The following is a 15,866-nucleotide window of genomic DNA, read 5'->3' as shown; positions in this document are numbered from 1 at the left end:
CATCTCTGCTCACTGCTCTCTTATTAATGCAAGAAAAACCACTGTTCCAGAGGACAAAGCTGGAGCATGCTATCTCTTGTCAGAGGAAGGAATGGACCCAAAATGCAGAATAAGATAACCTTTTGGACGTGATCAATGGGCAAATTTGCTTTTTTGACTATGTATATTTGTTACAAATATATTATTTTTATTTTTTGATGTTATCATTCAGTCGAGGAGGGGGAGAAAAAAATAAATGTGTGCTCATTTAAAAACAATTTAAATTATTTAGTTAAATTATTTAGAGAAACTACTTTGTCCTTTGTGCCATGCCTTTGAATCTCAACGACAATACTCTGGTAAAACACTCTCAAATGCCCCCCAATTTCTCTCCAAAGACTAGCTCTGACCCTAACTATAATTTTTCCTCTCACCTGGGCACTTGTAGAGCTTGCGGGCCTGGGCAATGTCCCCCTTACTGAGCCGAGTCCTCTGGCCAATAGGGGGCTTTACCCCATTTACATCATACTTAGGAACAATGGTGTCCAGAAAGATACCCCTGGGTTGGGAAACCAAAATCAGAATGGTAATGTTGGGAGGAAGAAAGGAAGAACCATCAGTGAGTGGAGCTCCAAGAGGCTCAGCCAACAGGTCACAACCCTTCCTGGGTTCAGACATTCTGCAACAGGGTCAGGACAGGGTGGAGACAGAGTACCCTGTCATTACTATGCCATAGACAGCAACCCCACCCCATGGCAGCTGGACCCACCACGAGGCTGGAGAAGCCACAAGGGAACACAACATTTAGGAAGGGAGGCAAAAATAAGAGATGGAATGAGGGTATCTAGGGTCCTTCTACTTCTCCCCTACCTATACTACATTCTTATTTTTAAAAACCCCCAAAAATGCAAGTAAATTTTGAACCTCTAAATCTTTTTTCTTATTCTATCTTCTCCCCACCTCTTCTCACCCCACTGCTCAAGTTGACTCATGTCTATTCTGATTATTCCTCCCTCCTCACCCCCTCATCCCCAAATTATTCCTAGCAATTTACCTTGTTGGAACTAGCTACTCTGGGACAGTTTAAGATTTTCTGGCCAACTCAGTCCTTAAGGATAACTTTGAAGACCCTGAGAGCCTGATGGCCCCACTTAATTTCCTTCCCTTCTCAATGGGGAATCCTAGAGGCTTCCATGAGATGAATGAAAGATCGGGCAGGATTCTACCTCCCCAGAGTCCCTGACTCACATTCAGCTGGATGGAGCATAGCATGAAGGTAGGGTGGGGTGGGATATGAGTCTGTGGGGGTGGGAGATGTAATGACCTCATCACTTTTCTTTGGTCTCTGATGTTGCTTCAAGGGTCTGGGAACAGCCTTGGATTGAGAAAGAGCCACAAGGCAGGAAGAGGGAGAAAGTGGAACTGAAAGAGAAAGAGAGAGATTGAGATTTGGATGGGGGTGGTGTGAGGGCAAGGGGTAGAAGGACAAATTCAAGGACAGAGAAAAAGACAAGGAAAGAAAACAGAAAGAGCAGACTGAGTTAAGAGCTTCAAGAGGCCAGGTCCTAGATCCCATGAGAAAGGAATTGAGATACTGACTTGAAGGGATCTGGTGATCTCAAAACTACCTCCTCAGGCTTTTTTAGAAGACAGGGCTTGTGGTTCTTCTCTGGAACTTAATGTAGTACCAGTAGACATTCCAAATCTAACAACAGTGGCAGATTCTGAGAAAGGGAGGACAGATCTACTCCAGAACCACATGTGCTAGATAGAGGATACTAAGTGAGGATGACATACTCTTAAAGCATTTCTCTGGGCTTTGAGGCTGCAGATCCCCAGAGGAACACCTTTAGTCCTAACTCTGGAGAGGCAGAGTGGGAAAGTCACTAGAACCCAGCTCTGGGAGTCCAGGAGACTTGGATTCAAATCCCACCTCAGACCCTAACCAGCTGTATAATACTGGATCTGTCTTAAGGTTCAGAGTCTCAGTTTCCTCATCTGGAAAATTAAGGGGTTTGATTAAGAAAATTAAATTAAGAAGCTTGCTGTGGCTAAGGTTATGTAGGATCAGAGTACACAACCATCTACCTGTCTCGTTGGGACCCCAGTCTGAAAAAACCCAGTGTGAGTGATGAGCAAGGTGAGAATGAAAACAGCTGCTGGAGGTCTTGTCTCTAACTCTTACCTGGAGAATGTGTTTCGAGCATAGTGCATGATACTGTCAAAGTCATAAGTCTCTCCCAGAGATTCCACCTCCTCCAGTTCCATCTTCAGAAAGTTATACTCCTGTCCTGTGGAGACGGGGCAAAGGATGCGGGGGGCAGGAGGAGGGGGAAAGGAGAGGGGAACTGCCCAGCCTTGGGGCACTGAGACAGTGTCAGAATGCCTCTCTTGGGGCTAGCACACCAGGAAGGGGAGGATTCTTGGTAAGGATGGGGGTCCCCAGGAGCAGCAGCCAGGAGGAAGACAGCAGTTCCTGCTAACAGGCTAGCTCTGCCCAGACATTTCAGAGGAAGCTCCAAGAGTAGATGGGAGAGAGCAAGGAGGGAAAGGTCAAGGGAAGTATACAAGAGTGAGGCCTTTATTGTGAAAAGGAAACATTGAGATGGAGGCAATAAGATGGAGAAAAACAGGGAGAGACTACAACAGAGAGGAAAAGTGAGAAGGGGAATATTATAGAGGGCAGGGGAAGAAAAAGGGTGAGGAGATGAGAGACAGCAAAGAAGTGAATGGTTGGGAAAATAACTCTCCTTGTCCCTGTCCCCCCACCCTTTTCAACCCAGAGACTAAGGATTCTATTTGGTCCATGTATGCCTAAAGTGGTTCTGTTCTCCTCAAGGTCCTTTGGACTAAAGATGACCCGACTCCTTGAAAGTAACCCTTGGAACTGAGCAGACAGCCTAGGCTGAGGTGAGGGGGATCTATTGTCTACTCTAGCTTTTCTCTATAATTCTGGGTAATAGAGAGGTGCTAGGCATCAGATTGAAATGTTATGGTCATAGCCACAGGACCAGGGAGGCTAAATGGGGAAAGGTAGATGAGATTACCTGGCTGGATATTCTCTCTTACAATAGCAACATGGTTGTCCCGATCAGGTCGTGTGTGTTCATGCCAAAAGCCGATGACATGGCCCAGTTCATGGACAACGATGCCAAACTTGTCACAGTTCTTCCCAATGGAGATGGCCTGGGGTCCCCCGCCCCGGCGACCCACATAAGAGCAGCACCTGGGGGACAGGGCCAGCTCAGGGGGGCAGGGCCCGAGCTGGGGGAGTGCATCTGACTCAGGGGAGGAACCTGCCTAGACTCCTAGCCCAGGCTGATGGGGAGGACAGGAGATGGGTAAATGAGAAGGGAATGGGGGGAAGAGAGGTCTTCGGGACCTGGACCCAAGACTAAGATCCTGGACAAACCCAAGTAGGGGCCAGTGTCCAGAGAGATGGACATCTTAGGGTGAGAAGAATCATACTCTTGGGCAGCATCTACATCAATAAGGAATGCCCATGGAGATGTCCAGGGCAGTGCTTCTACGGGGGGGGGGGGGGGGTTAGCTTAAGGAAGTTTAGGCCCTAGAGTTTCCCACTCACCCGCAGGGTCGATAAGTGAATACAATATAGCTGTCCTCATCTGTGCGCTCCAGAAAGGTGACACATGTGTGTTTCTCCCAGTGTCTCATGGCCTGCCGGAAGACTGCACGTTGGCTGCCTGTATAAGAAAAGGGGTTGGCCAGGTTGTTACAGCTGAGCAAGAGTCAGACAGCAGCTACAAGTCCAGAGAGATCAGCTTCTCTCCAGGTCAGCTAAAAGCACTTAGTCCAGCTGATCTCCTTCCTTTACTATGCAGTACTAATGGAAGGGAGTTCAGGGGAAATGAGGAATATAACAATGATCACACTTATTTTCCCCATTCTACAACTGGGAAACAAGAGCCTCAGAGTAAAGAAGGGGTGGCATTGACCAAAGACAGAGTCAGTTAGGGAGCCCAGACATCCTGGTTCCCAGTCTCTGTTATCCACCTCTGTTTATTGTAAAGGGAAATATGTACTCTGAGAAGCACAGTAATTTGGGAAAGAAGAGTCGACAAGGAGAGAGGCTGATAAGAAGAGAGAGGGAAATAATCTCCCTCTTTGTGTTTCAATACTGAATGTCAGTACTCAGTCCCGATGAACCTCTGGTGCCAACTTCCTAAATAAGTCAGTTTGCCTGACCTTGCCCACCCACCCACCTTCACTCTCACTGAACCTCTGGCCCTTCCACTTACCAGTGAAGTTCCCTCCAATGACAAAGGGGATGATGCCATCAGCCCATACCCGTTCTGGCCGGGATGTTGCTGCCCTCCTGCTACGAGACCGGCTCCGGCTCCTGCCTCCCAGCTTCTCTCGAGCCTTCCTCTGAGGCCGTCCCCGAACATACTGGTTGACAGGAATGGAACTATTTCCTGAAAGGAAAAGGGAAGAGAAATGGAATTCTAGGTAGGAGAAAAGCTTATTCACTTTTTCCCTGAGATCTCTGAGGGAGTTGAAGCCTCTTAGGGTAAGTTTGTCTTTTTTTTTTTAACAATGTTCTACTTTTGTAAAGGATATGACAGTTTTACAAATTGATATTTGATAATTTACTGGCTGTCAATTTTGGACCTTTGGGGATTACAAAGTGCTATACTGTACATGGCTACCATTTCTGTGCTTCCCTTGATCCATGAACTTCCAACCATATTAAGCGGCTTTGCCCAGTTCACAGAATCTCAGAGCTAGGAGGACCTCAGAAGTCAGAGCCCACTAAGAACTGAATAAGCAGTCTCTTCTATAAGATCCCAGGTGAGGGGTCATCCAGCCTCAGTTTGAATACCTGCCACCTATAGGCATCCCATTCTTGATTTAAGTCTTGCCACTGGACTCCAATGACTCTGGAGGAGAGAGTGAGGCCAATAACTTTGCCCAGTCTTGCCTCACTTCAATCCAATTCACCTGCAAATTAAGACATCACCTTCCTGATGTCCTTGGTCCTCTTTGAGAACTAAGGATGAACAACAACAATTGTTAGGAAGTTTTCCTCAACCTCAAACCTAAATCTTTCTTCCTACTTCTTTCTTATTGCTCCAGTCAAATACTCAGAGAAAGCTCTCAAGACCCCATATTCCCTTGTTCCTTCTACCCATCCTAGAAAATAAATGCCTTGAGGATCTTATATATATTTCTATGATTGCCTTCTCTGAACCTCACAACCTAGTTTATCTCTCAGGCTGGTCAGATCATAGGATCATAGACTGAGAACCATCTAGTTTATTTCCTTCATTTTACAGATGAGGAAAGAAAGACCCAAGGAAGTTAAATTATTTGTCTAAGATTACAGAGTTAATACATGTCAGAGGTAGGATCTAAATCCAAGTCCTCAGACCTCAGAACTATGGTCCTCTGGGGTGGTCCAACTCCTCTCTTTACTGAGCTGACCAAACTGCCTATCACTGTCAGAATTTGTTCAGGGTAGGTTGTATGTCAGAGTCATTAGCCCTCCTATCAACAACTGGGAAGCTTAGTAGGAACAAGACTTTTCTTTAGGTACCTTCCTTAGAAAAGCTCAGGTATTACTCCCAGTTTGGAGCAGTGGGGAGCTCTCAAGGTACTATTTCAAAATGAAACCTAAGGTCTGAGGTGGGAAGGAGCAGAGGATACAAATTCTCAGCACCTGACTCCATTTTTTGAGCCTCCTGTGAAAGCTAACCTGCCCTCTCCCATCCCTGGGCTACTTGTGATGTCTCAGTGGAGAAGAAAAGGAGTACATTTCATTTACTATGGACACAGGCGTCGATGAGTGCTAGGGGCCAAAGAAGTTCCCCTGTCCCATGGGGAATGTGTTCCCAGAGGGTTAACTTTGTCCCAGTTCTTGTCCGTATCACTTGCAGAACATAAAGAAAGCCCCCAGAAAGCTGAAGATGAGAAAGGACTTGGGTGGGCCTGGTAAGCAGGTCAGATTCCTTCAGATCAAGATTTAGATGAGGAATTAGAGTGAGTTCTGGGTCCCTGACCCCAGAACAGCCCAGGGGACCCATAATACACTTCCACCCTATGTGTTTTCTCATGGACTAAGCTGACCCAAGGGAAGAGGGATAAGCATCAGGACTGTGCTCTGGCCTCCATGAGGCCTCTGCCTGTGGACCAGAAAAGGCATGAGGCTTTGGAGGTTGCTGGGGAGCAGGCAGTCTCCACCTTGCCTTGATGAACTCACAGTCCCCTAGGAGCAGTGATGACCCAGCTTTGGTGATACCTGAGGCTTTGCCAGCTGCCCTCTGGATGGCCCGCTGCCTGAGTTCCACAATCTGCTCCACCTGGAAGGCCTTCAAGTCTTCTTCATCCAGAGCAATGTCCCCAAGAAATGCAGCTAGAGAAAGGCAAAAGGAAAAGTCAGTTAACTGTCCTCCCCACAGCTATAGTCTCTGGCAGCCTACTTCCTTCCCTGGCAGTAGGGGGATTGGGCTCGCCCACTAGGTGAGCTCAAAACACAGCCTTTCTGGTCTCTCTTTAACTAATTTTTAACTCTAATCATCTTCCTGGTCTCTACACTCCTCCTGGTTCCCAGTCCTCCCTTTCCCCAAATTTCTTAGGTATCACAGCAGAGCAGAAAAAAACAGGAAGAAAAGAGAAGAGAGTTGGTCCTGGATTCTCTAGAGAGCTTAAAAGGCTTTCCCCTCAATGAGCAACCCTGTAAGAGCAAAGTCTAGCTGCCTAGTTTTGAGGGGAACCTCTCCAAGGACTTGAGTCAGCGGAGAGATTAGGAAAACATTCACACAGAACAGCAGGGAGGTAAGGGGGAGGAGAGAAGAGACTAGCTCCTGAATCTAAAATAACAACAGCTTTAACTTGTACAGTTTGAAAAGGTTTATTCCTCACAATGACCTTGTGGTGGTGGTGGTGGGGTACTCTTTAAATAAAGTTATGGCCATTTTACAGAGGAAGAAACTAAGGTCCCTAAAGTAGGTTCAGGAAATTGTCTGGGCCTCTGAGCTGGGTCTATTTCCTTCTGGACAGGTAGAGAAGAAAGCAGACACCAGAAACAGAATTGTCTCAGGGAAAGAGGATTGAGTTGGAAGTGGGGGTGCAATGAGGCTGGACAGGGGAGGAGGAGCTGGGAGCTGGAAGCCTTTCCCTGCTGCTCCGCCCATGGAGACATCTGCTTCCCATCCCACAGTTCAGCTGGGGCTTGGCTGTCCGAATTACACAAATTGTTTTAACCTTGGGTCTTGACACAGATTTCTCTGCCCCAAATGACCTGCTCTGTGGAAAAACACATTCATTTACTCAAACACACACACACACACACACACACACACACACACACACACACACACACGCGTACACAAAAGACCCCCAATGTGATCCCTGAGAGTTTTAAGGAAACAAAGAAATTCTTCCCATTATATCAAGCTGACAAATCAAGATGTGGGGCTTCTCCACAAACACCCACCCACACATGTGCCCTCCAAAGCAGAATAGGCAGGTGCACTAAGAAGAATGCACTGATGTAAAGGATATGAAGACACAGGCAATAAACTTTATTAAGCTCCTATGATGGCCCAGGCACTCTGCTAACCCAGTGGTTGGAGACACACAGAAAAACACAATACAGTCCCAGATCTCCAGGAACTCATAGTCTAAAAATATTTAGACATATACCTATATACAAATATTTTATGTACAATATATAAAATCATTATATATAGTTTTATATGTATGTATACACATATTTATATATAGGTATATATAAAATTAGGGATAATCAACAGAGGAAAGGAACTAGAATTAAGGAGGATTGGGAAAGGCTTCCTTTAGATAGTGCAGGATTTACAAACACCTAAGGGCAATAAAAGTTTATTAAGTACCTACTGTGTATATCAAGGCACTGTGAAAATATGTCATTTGATTCTCATAACAACTCCAAGAGAGGTGCCATTATTACCCTCATTTTATAGCTGAAGAAACATAGCTAGGAAGTGTCTGAGGTCTGAGACCAGGTTTGAACTCAGATCTTCCTGACTTCAGGCCCAATACTTTGATTACTGATATAATCATAGTCACATGGCTAGTAAGTGACAAAGATAGGATCTGAATCCAGGTCTTCTGTTTCTAAGTCCAATATGCTTTCTATTAGGCCATGGGACCTCCCTATAAACTTATCCTCATTGACCACAAATTCATACTTCCACAAATACTTATATATCCTCAAATATTTTGTTCAGTCATGTCTGACTTTTTGTGACCCCATTGGGGTTTTCTTGGTAAAGATACTGGACTGATTTGTCATTTCCTTTTCCAGCTCATTTTACAGAAGCAGAAACTGAGGCAAACTGTTAAGTGACTTGCCTAGGATCACATAGCTAGTAAGTGTCAGGGATCAAATTTCTCTTCCTGACTTTAGGTGCAGTGCTCTATCCACTTCACCACCTCTCTGCCCCATTGCCTCATTGGGACCTGGACTTTTTTATCTAGGCTCATCACACTCAGATACAGAAGCCACAATTTATCCCCTCTAAAAACTCTATTCAACTAACTCAGTCAATGGAAAACAAAGGGCTGGTGACCTTATTAGATTACCTACCACTAAGACTACAAAGAAGCTGGACAAGGAGAGGAGAGTGAGCCTGGGCTGGGAACAGCTGGTCCTATTCCAGAGGAAGATGCTGTGGAAAGAGCATGGGGAGTGAATGATGGCTCTATTGTCTGATAAATCATTTAATTCTTTGGACCTTTCCTTTCCTCATCTATTGAATAAAAGGATTTCACTAGATGATATCTAGGCTGATCTCTTGCCAACTTTAAATCCCATGATCCCAAAAGTTACCCCCTCACCTGCACACTGTTGTACAGGTATATCCATAAACATTCATTTGCCCAGGATAGCTTTACAGACATCCACCTGCAAACAGGTAAACACATTTGCACATGCTACAGTAATGATGAACTGAACATTTGCTTCCCCAAAGCACTCAAGCATCTATTCGTCTTCTTTTCTTAAACATACAAGTGTACATTTTGGGGAATTGAAAATGTGTGTGATTTTACAATCCCTTCCTGCCAAACATGCTTAATCAGCTCCCAGCTGAGAGGAGCCCCTGGAGGAGGCTGTAATGACTCTAGGCTGGAACCCCAAATTCTAAGCATTTTGGCCACTAACTGGTAGAAGGAATCAGAGAGGAGAAGGGCTCACCTAAGAAACAATGGAAATGGGGGGGGGGGTAGTTTAGGAAGGTAGAACAGGTCAAAGCCTGCAAGGGAATTGTGTGTTGATGGGCCTTCCTGATTTACCCAGAGAATCTCAGAGCAAGGCAGGCAGGCCTGGATCAGGGAGCCCCAAGGGATGAAATGGGATGTCATGGCCGAAGAATGTGTGGGAATAGACGAGGGGAGGGAGGGAAGAAAGAAGGAAAGGGGAGAGCTGGGGATGTGGGAGAGCCCCGGGATGAAGAGGAGGAGGAGTTTCTGGTGGAGGAACCAGGAAAATCCCACCCATTAGGGAATTCCCTCCCAGCCAAAGGCTGGAAAAGCTGGCTTCTCCAGAACCAAAGCTTTCCCTCCTCAGTCCGGAAGGAAGTTCTGGGGTCAGGGTCGGTTGTTTTCAACTTGGGATCAAAAGTTTTTGTTTTTATTTTCTGCTTGTAAACCAGCCTGGGGAAACTCAATCCTTAGAGCAAAGCACTAAAGGAACTGGAGGGGGAAAAGGGAAGGCTGAAGCTTTGGAGCCTGGGGGTCCTAGAAGCTACAGACTCAGGGTAAGGCCTTCTCTCCTTAGTGTCTCCAATCATCCCCTCACTAAGCTCTCTTGAGTGAAGTTTGAGTGGGCCTGAGGATGCACACTCATGTTATACAAGTCCCAGTGATGCCCAAAGGTAGTCATTTCCTTTGGATCAGCTACACACATGATTTTATATACAAGCAAATATAACATCCCTGTGTACATATGTATGGTTTCCTATATAAGCAATTGTAAGAAAACATCCATCCCTGCATACATATATATGATTTCATATGCAAGCAAAAGTAAGTAACCATCCATCCCTACGTACATATGTATAGATTCATTCTTGACCACATATTCATATATCTGGAAACATGGTCATGTAAATATTTGCTCTTGTCTAGGAAAACACTTGAGCACACTCAAATACTCAATCATTTCAGTGCCTAAAACATATATTCCAATCTCAAAAATAGATCTACCTGTTGTCCTTATTCTCTTCCTACCATCTATCCTAAAGACAGTAGCTAAAGTGATTTTCCCAAAATCTAGGTCTGACCTTGTCTCTTCTCTATTCAATAAACTCTGATGGCTTTTAGGACCAAATACAAGCAAACTCCTCTTTTAGCTTTTAAAGCCCTTCACCATTGGGCCCCAACTTAAACTAGCTTGGCTTGTTACCCTTTACTACAGGTCTTGCCCTCTACAGGTCAGCTAGATGGGCCTTTGTGCATTTCATCACACATAATACTCCACACCAGCTCTCAACCTATGAAGTTCATGATCTCCCTTCTTCATACTTTTGTAATGACTTCGGACCCCTCCCCCTATACCTGGGAAGCACTTTATTCTTCATTCTATCTTTCAAGAATTAATTATTTATTTCTAAACTCAGCTCCAGTGCCATCTTCTACATGAACCCTTTCCTTTCTTGATTTCCTTAACTGCTAGTGCTCTCTCCTCTTCTCCAAAACCATATCCTCATAACCTGCCTTAAGAGGCAACTTGGGTAGTAAACATAGGTGCCAACCTGGGTAGTAAAGGTAGTTTTCCCAGCTATCAGTTTCTATACCTGGGAAATTACAGATTTAGTTGTTGTTCAGTTCTGATTTGATTTTTAGTGACCCTCTTTGGGGTTTTTGTGGCAAAGATGCTGGAATGGTTTACCATTTTCTTTTCCAGTAGATTATACTAAAAGAGGTCAAGTGACTTGCCCATGTCACACAGCTGGTGTCTGAGGTCAGATTTGAAATCAGATCCTCCTGACTCCAGATCCACTGAGCCATCTAGCTACCTAACCCTTATATATATCTACAAATGGCTTCTTTCTCTCCCTGTCCCCCCATAGAATGGAAGCTTCTTGAGTTTCGGAACTGTTCCTTTTCTTTCTTTGTTTTTCTAGCATCTGGCACTGTGTCTGACGCATTAGAGGAGTTTAAATGCTTGCTGATTAGTTGATTGATTGACTGGGGTGAGAGAAAAGAATGAAACTACACTAGCAAATTCTGGTTTATCCAAAGTGAATGCTTTTTCTTTGGTGGAAGAAAGACCTGGAGAGAAGTCACATTTATTTTGCCCTTTCAAGTAGATATTTAAAACCTAGAATTAGGGATGAGACTGGAAGTGTAAGAATAGGGCAAGAATGTTCTCTCCAGAAAAGGACTGGCCTTCCTGGGGACTGCAAGTAAAGGTACAAGCTTGTTCTCTCTCCCCTATCACCTGCTTCCTGTGCCTGGTGGGGGCTGGAGGGATAACCTGGGGGGTACAGTTTTAAGTTACTCAGTATTGGGATGACAAGCTTTATGACCCCTCCCCACCAAGAATTCCTGCCCTGGTCCCAAAGCTACTGATCAGACATCGACTGTGTCCATCTCTTTCTACATCCAATCTAGAGCAGTCTTCAGCTTTTTTTTTTCCCTCCCTTGGGGCCCCAAAGAAAAAGAACTGAACAAAGGAGTGAGTAGTGAGTGGGTGGGAGGTGAGTCATTTAATGTGTCTGCGAGTAAAGCCTGCAGGGCCCAGTAAACCACCACCCTCCATAGATTTCCTGGGGACCAAATATGCCTTGATTTACTAATTAAAATGGACATGATGGAAAAGGCAGAAAAAAAAAACACTTAAGCACTAGACTGACCAAAAGGAAAATCAGATTCTGATCATTTCTCCACTCCAAACCTTGGTTTCCCCATCTGCAAACTGAGTCCAAACCTGTTGTTCTATAACGTCCATTCTAGACCTAACATGTCATGAATTTATAATGTTATTATAGACTTTGAGAAACCCCAGCAGAGTAAGGATGAGAGGAAAGTTATGTTCTTGATTATGGAAGCTACACACCCCACCTACCTCAGGCAATAACTCTACCTCCTCTCAGGCCCTCCAAGGTACCAACTGTGGCAGGAGAGCTGCCAAGACAGCTGCAGTGAGGTGTAAGAGATGAGAGGGAGATAGGAGTTCTCTAGGAAGGGAATCAACTGGATCAAAATCTCTTCCACCATCCTTTCTCTTTTATTCATTTTCTCCTTGAAATCTTTCTCCAGCGTCTATATTGTAGGATGTCTCCATTCCAAACCCTTAAAATGCAGCTTCTGGAGGTAGGGTAGGGTGGGAGGGAGTAGGCTTAGAGATAGAATGTCTAGCTAACATTCCTTCCTATTAGGCTCACACCTTCTCCTTCTTTATTGTCCCCACTTTCTTGTATCATTCCAGTCAATGAAGCCAGATGTCAGTGAAAACTCCAGACCTTGAAACCCCTAGGGAATGTGGGACATAGGTTAAGACTTCATTCCACTGCTTCCCTAAAATCAAGGGCCATTGAAAAAGGAAATAATCAGAATATTAAACAGTATATAAAAGAGGGAAGGCAGTGTGGCTAAATGGAAAGGATGCTAAGAGTCAGAAGACTTGAGTTTTTTTTAAAGGTTTTTGCAAGGAAAATGGGGTTAAGTGGCTTGCCCAAGGCCACACAGCTAGGTAATTATTAAGTGTCTGAGACTGGATTTGAACTCAGGTACTCCTGAGTCCAGGGCCAGTGCTCTATCCACCGTGCCACCTAGCCTCCCCAAGACCTGAGTTTTAATTGTGCCTCTGCCACTTACTACTGATGTGACATTAGGCAAGAGCTTTAACATTGGTGGACCTCAGTTTCCTTAGATGGAGAAGAGGTTGGTAGAAAATTAGCCAACTAGCAAAAAAGACAAAGAAGAAAAAATTGAGATTAGTCAATGTTGGAAGGATTGTGGAAAAACAGGTAGATGGATATTACCATTCTGGAAAGCAAGTTGGAATTATGTAAATAGATTCAGAAGTCTTTATCCTTTGAGACATGACATCATTGGTATATAATAATTGGCATATATCTATAATAAAAAAGAAATTTCTATACCAATATATTTAAAGCAACCCTTTTTGTAGTAGTAGCAAAGAACTAGAAATAAAGTAGATATCCATCTGCTGGGAAGCATAAACAAATTGTGGTATATGACTATAATGGAAGATTTATTTCCTTTAGAATCTAAGAAACAAAGAATATGATGAAGACCAAACAATATTCGCAATGACTACAACAATAGAAATGGAAGGAACAATAACAACAAAATAACTGAAATTAAATATTGCAAAATTCTAATGAAGTTTGGCCCCAAAAAAGACATATATAAGACAATACTTCACCCTGCTCTTTTGAAGAGAGCAGCTTCACAGATGTTGAACATCATATATCACTTCAGACTTTTTTGATATCTTGATTGTTTTTTGCTGTTTCCATCTTTTTTCTCATTTTTAAAAATATTTGCTATAGGAGCAGCTAGGTGGCACGGTGGATAGAGCACCGGCCCTGGAGTCAGGAGTACCTGAGTTCAAATCCAACCTCAGACACTTAATAATTACCTAGCTGTGTGGCCTTGGGCAAGCCACTTAACCCCATTGCCTTGCAAAAAAAAAAATATTTGTTATAAAGGATGGGAAGGGAAAAGGACAGATATGGGGGGGGGATATGGATGTTATAAAATATATTTATAAAACATATTTAAAACAACACCAAAATGAAGGTATTGGACTCAGTAGGTAGCCTCTAAAGTTCTTTCCAGTTCTCGAACTATGATCTCCTGACTATCCTTCATCTATCCCAGAATCCTCCCTGAGGGAGCCAAAATACTCATGGATTCCATGTAGGGGATCTTTCTCAAATCTGTCTTGAGAGCAGCAAGAGTTGAGGTGGGGATAAGATCTAACTATCCCCAGTTCAAGTCAATCACAAGGATGTTTTCATCTTATTGATGGGATTGTCAACTCTCTGAGACTGCAAGCTTGTCTAAGTTATGTACAAAGAGAGAGGAAGAGGTAGAGTTGAACAGGGAGACAAGTTCTGTCTCTAGGAGGCAGAGGTTCATAGCTACCACCACTCCCTCCACTCATTTCAAGATCAGGACTTTGACCTTTGTTGGAGGGATGACATGGCACTGAAGAAAGAGCCAGCCAGAAAAGATAGTTAGATATTGAGAATCCAAGCATTATCTGATCTTTGGGGTATAGAGACAACAAAGATGGAAGAAGGATTGGGATGGAATGAAAGAAATAAAAGTGGGAGATGGGGAATGTAATGGTATTACAAAGTATGTACCACCTGAGCTCTTCTAGGTGTAGACTAGTAGAACTTCTAGATGGACTGGCAGGTGGTTTGGTTTGAGTACTACTAACAAGTTATACTAGATCTCTTCCAGGCACTGGACCATGCTGATCAATCATGAGTTTAATTCAATAAACATTCGTGAAATACCTATTATATGTAGAACCTCATTGAGCACTGGACTGGAGCCAAGAAAATCATCTTCCTGAGTTCAAATCTGGCCTTGAGATAGTAGCTGTGTGACCCTGGGTAAGTCATTTAACTGGCATAGTTTCTTCATCTGTAATGAAATGTAAGGAAATGGCAAACCACTCCCAATATCTTTGCCAAGATAACCTCAAATGGGATCATGAAGAGTCAGATACAACTGAAAATGATCAAACAACAAAATGTGCAGAACATTCTGCCAGTCTTTAGGGAAGAAACAAAGTTTAGTTAAGACTTGGTTCCCGACTTCATGGGAGGTATCACAATCCAGTGGGGGAAATGTATATGTATGTACATATGTATGTATGTATGCATATGTATATTATGGGTGGATGAATGGATTATACACACATATATATCATTATATATATATATATGTATATATATATATATTATACACCCATATAAAAAGTCTGATACAAATGAATAATGTGAGCAGTACAAAATGATGTGGGTTTTCAGAAGTGGGAGACGTCACATATGGTCAAGAGAATTCAGAAATAGATTCACAGAATCCAGACACAAACAGCAGAGCCAGAACATGAACCCAGGTCCTTTGACAAATCCTTTCCTAGGGGCACAAGGTACAAGGGTTATATAACATGGTAAATTAATTTGGGAATTTCTTTTTCACAATCCTCAGTGACTTTTCTAGGGGCAATAGGAAGCCCATTAAAGATTCTGAGCAAAGACAAGTCAACCAGTTCTACACAGAATAAAGATCACTCTAACAACATGTGCAGCTTGAATCTGAAAGACAAGAGGGAGTGAATGAAAGTAGTCAGATCAGTGGTACTTGTGATCTGTCCCAAGTTGATTAGAAGAGGAATAGAGAGACATGCAAACAGATGCAAGAGATATTATGGAGGTAGAATTAACAAAATTTAGAACTGAATTGGTATGAGAGGCAAAAGAAAGAAGAATCAGTTTTTATCAACATGGGAGCTTGGGTGACTGCAGTAACCATAAAAAGAAAGGAAAGTCTTGAGGATGTTTTTGTGGTGGTGGTGGGGGAGAGAGAAAGAGAGAGAGAGAGAGAGAGAGAGAGAGAGAGAGAGAGAGAGAGAGAGAGAAAAGAGGAGAGGGAGTAGAGTGGAGGGGAGGGGAGGGGAGGGGAGGGGAGGGGAGAAATTTGGTTTTGGAAATGGCCCCTTAAATGAGTAAGAAGAGCATGCCCAGTCTGACCTGCAACTTGACTATCCTAGGGATTACTATCCCCTACAACCAGATCACTTCTATGTCATGGCAGCTATCTCCTTAGCTTCACCAACTAAGTTTTATAGTCATTCTGGGCTTTCCCCTGAACAAGCAGTTGATACAAATGCCCAT

The 15,866-nt window shown here is 43.7% G+C and overlaps 1 protein-coding gene across 3 annotated transcripts in view; it reads right to left on the bottom strand.

Moving 5' to 3' along the window:
* The window catches only part of BMP1 (bone morphogenetic protein 1), a 59,553-nt gene that overhangs the window by 39,599 nt on the left and 4,088 nt on the right, over nucleotides 1-15,866 (bottom strand). For all 3 annotated transcript variants that reach the window (XM_074209129.1, XM_074209127.1, XM_074209128.1), the window contains exons 2-7: nucleotides 6,239-6,352; nucleotides 4,239-4,415; nucleotides 3,566-3,683; nucleotides 3,027-3,205; nucleotides 2,165-2,270; nucleotides 414-538 (exon numbers count right to left, since the gene is read on the bottom strand). In XM_074209129.1, coding sequence (XP_074065230.1) covers nucleotides 414-538; nucleotides 2,165-2,270; nucleotides 3,027-3,205; nucleotides 3,566-3,683; nucleotides 4,239-4,415; nucleotides 6,239-6,352 — 819 coding nt within the window. The remainder of the gene's footprint in view (nucleotides 1-413; nucleotides 539-2,164; nucleotides 2,271-3,026; nucleotides 3,206-3,565; nucleotides 3,684-4,238; nucleotides 4,416-6,238; nucleotides 6,353-15,866) is intronic.

The sequence above is a fragment of the Macrotis lagotis genome, chromosome 1, assembly GCF_037893015.1.
Source record: "Macrotis lagotis isolate mMagLag1 chromosome 1, bilby.v1.9.chrom.fasta, whole genome shotgun sequence".
NCBI lineage: Eukaryota > Metazoa > Chordata > Mammalia > Peramelemorphia > Peramelidae > Macrotis > Macrotis lagotis.
This window is presented reverse-complemented; position numbering and strand designations above follow the sequence as displayed.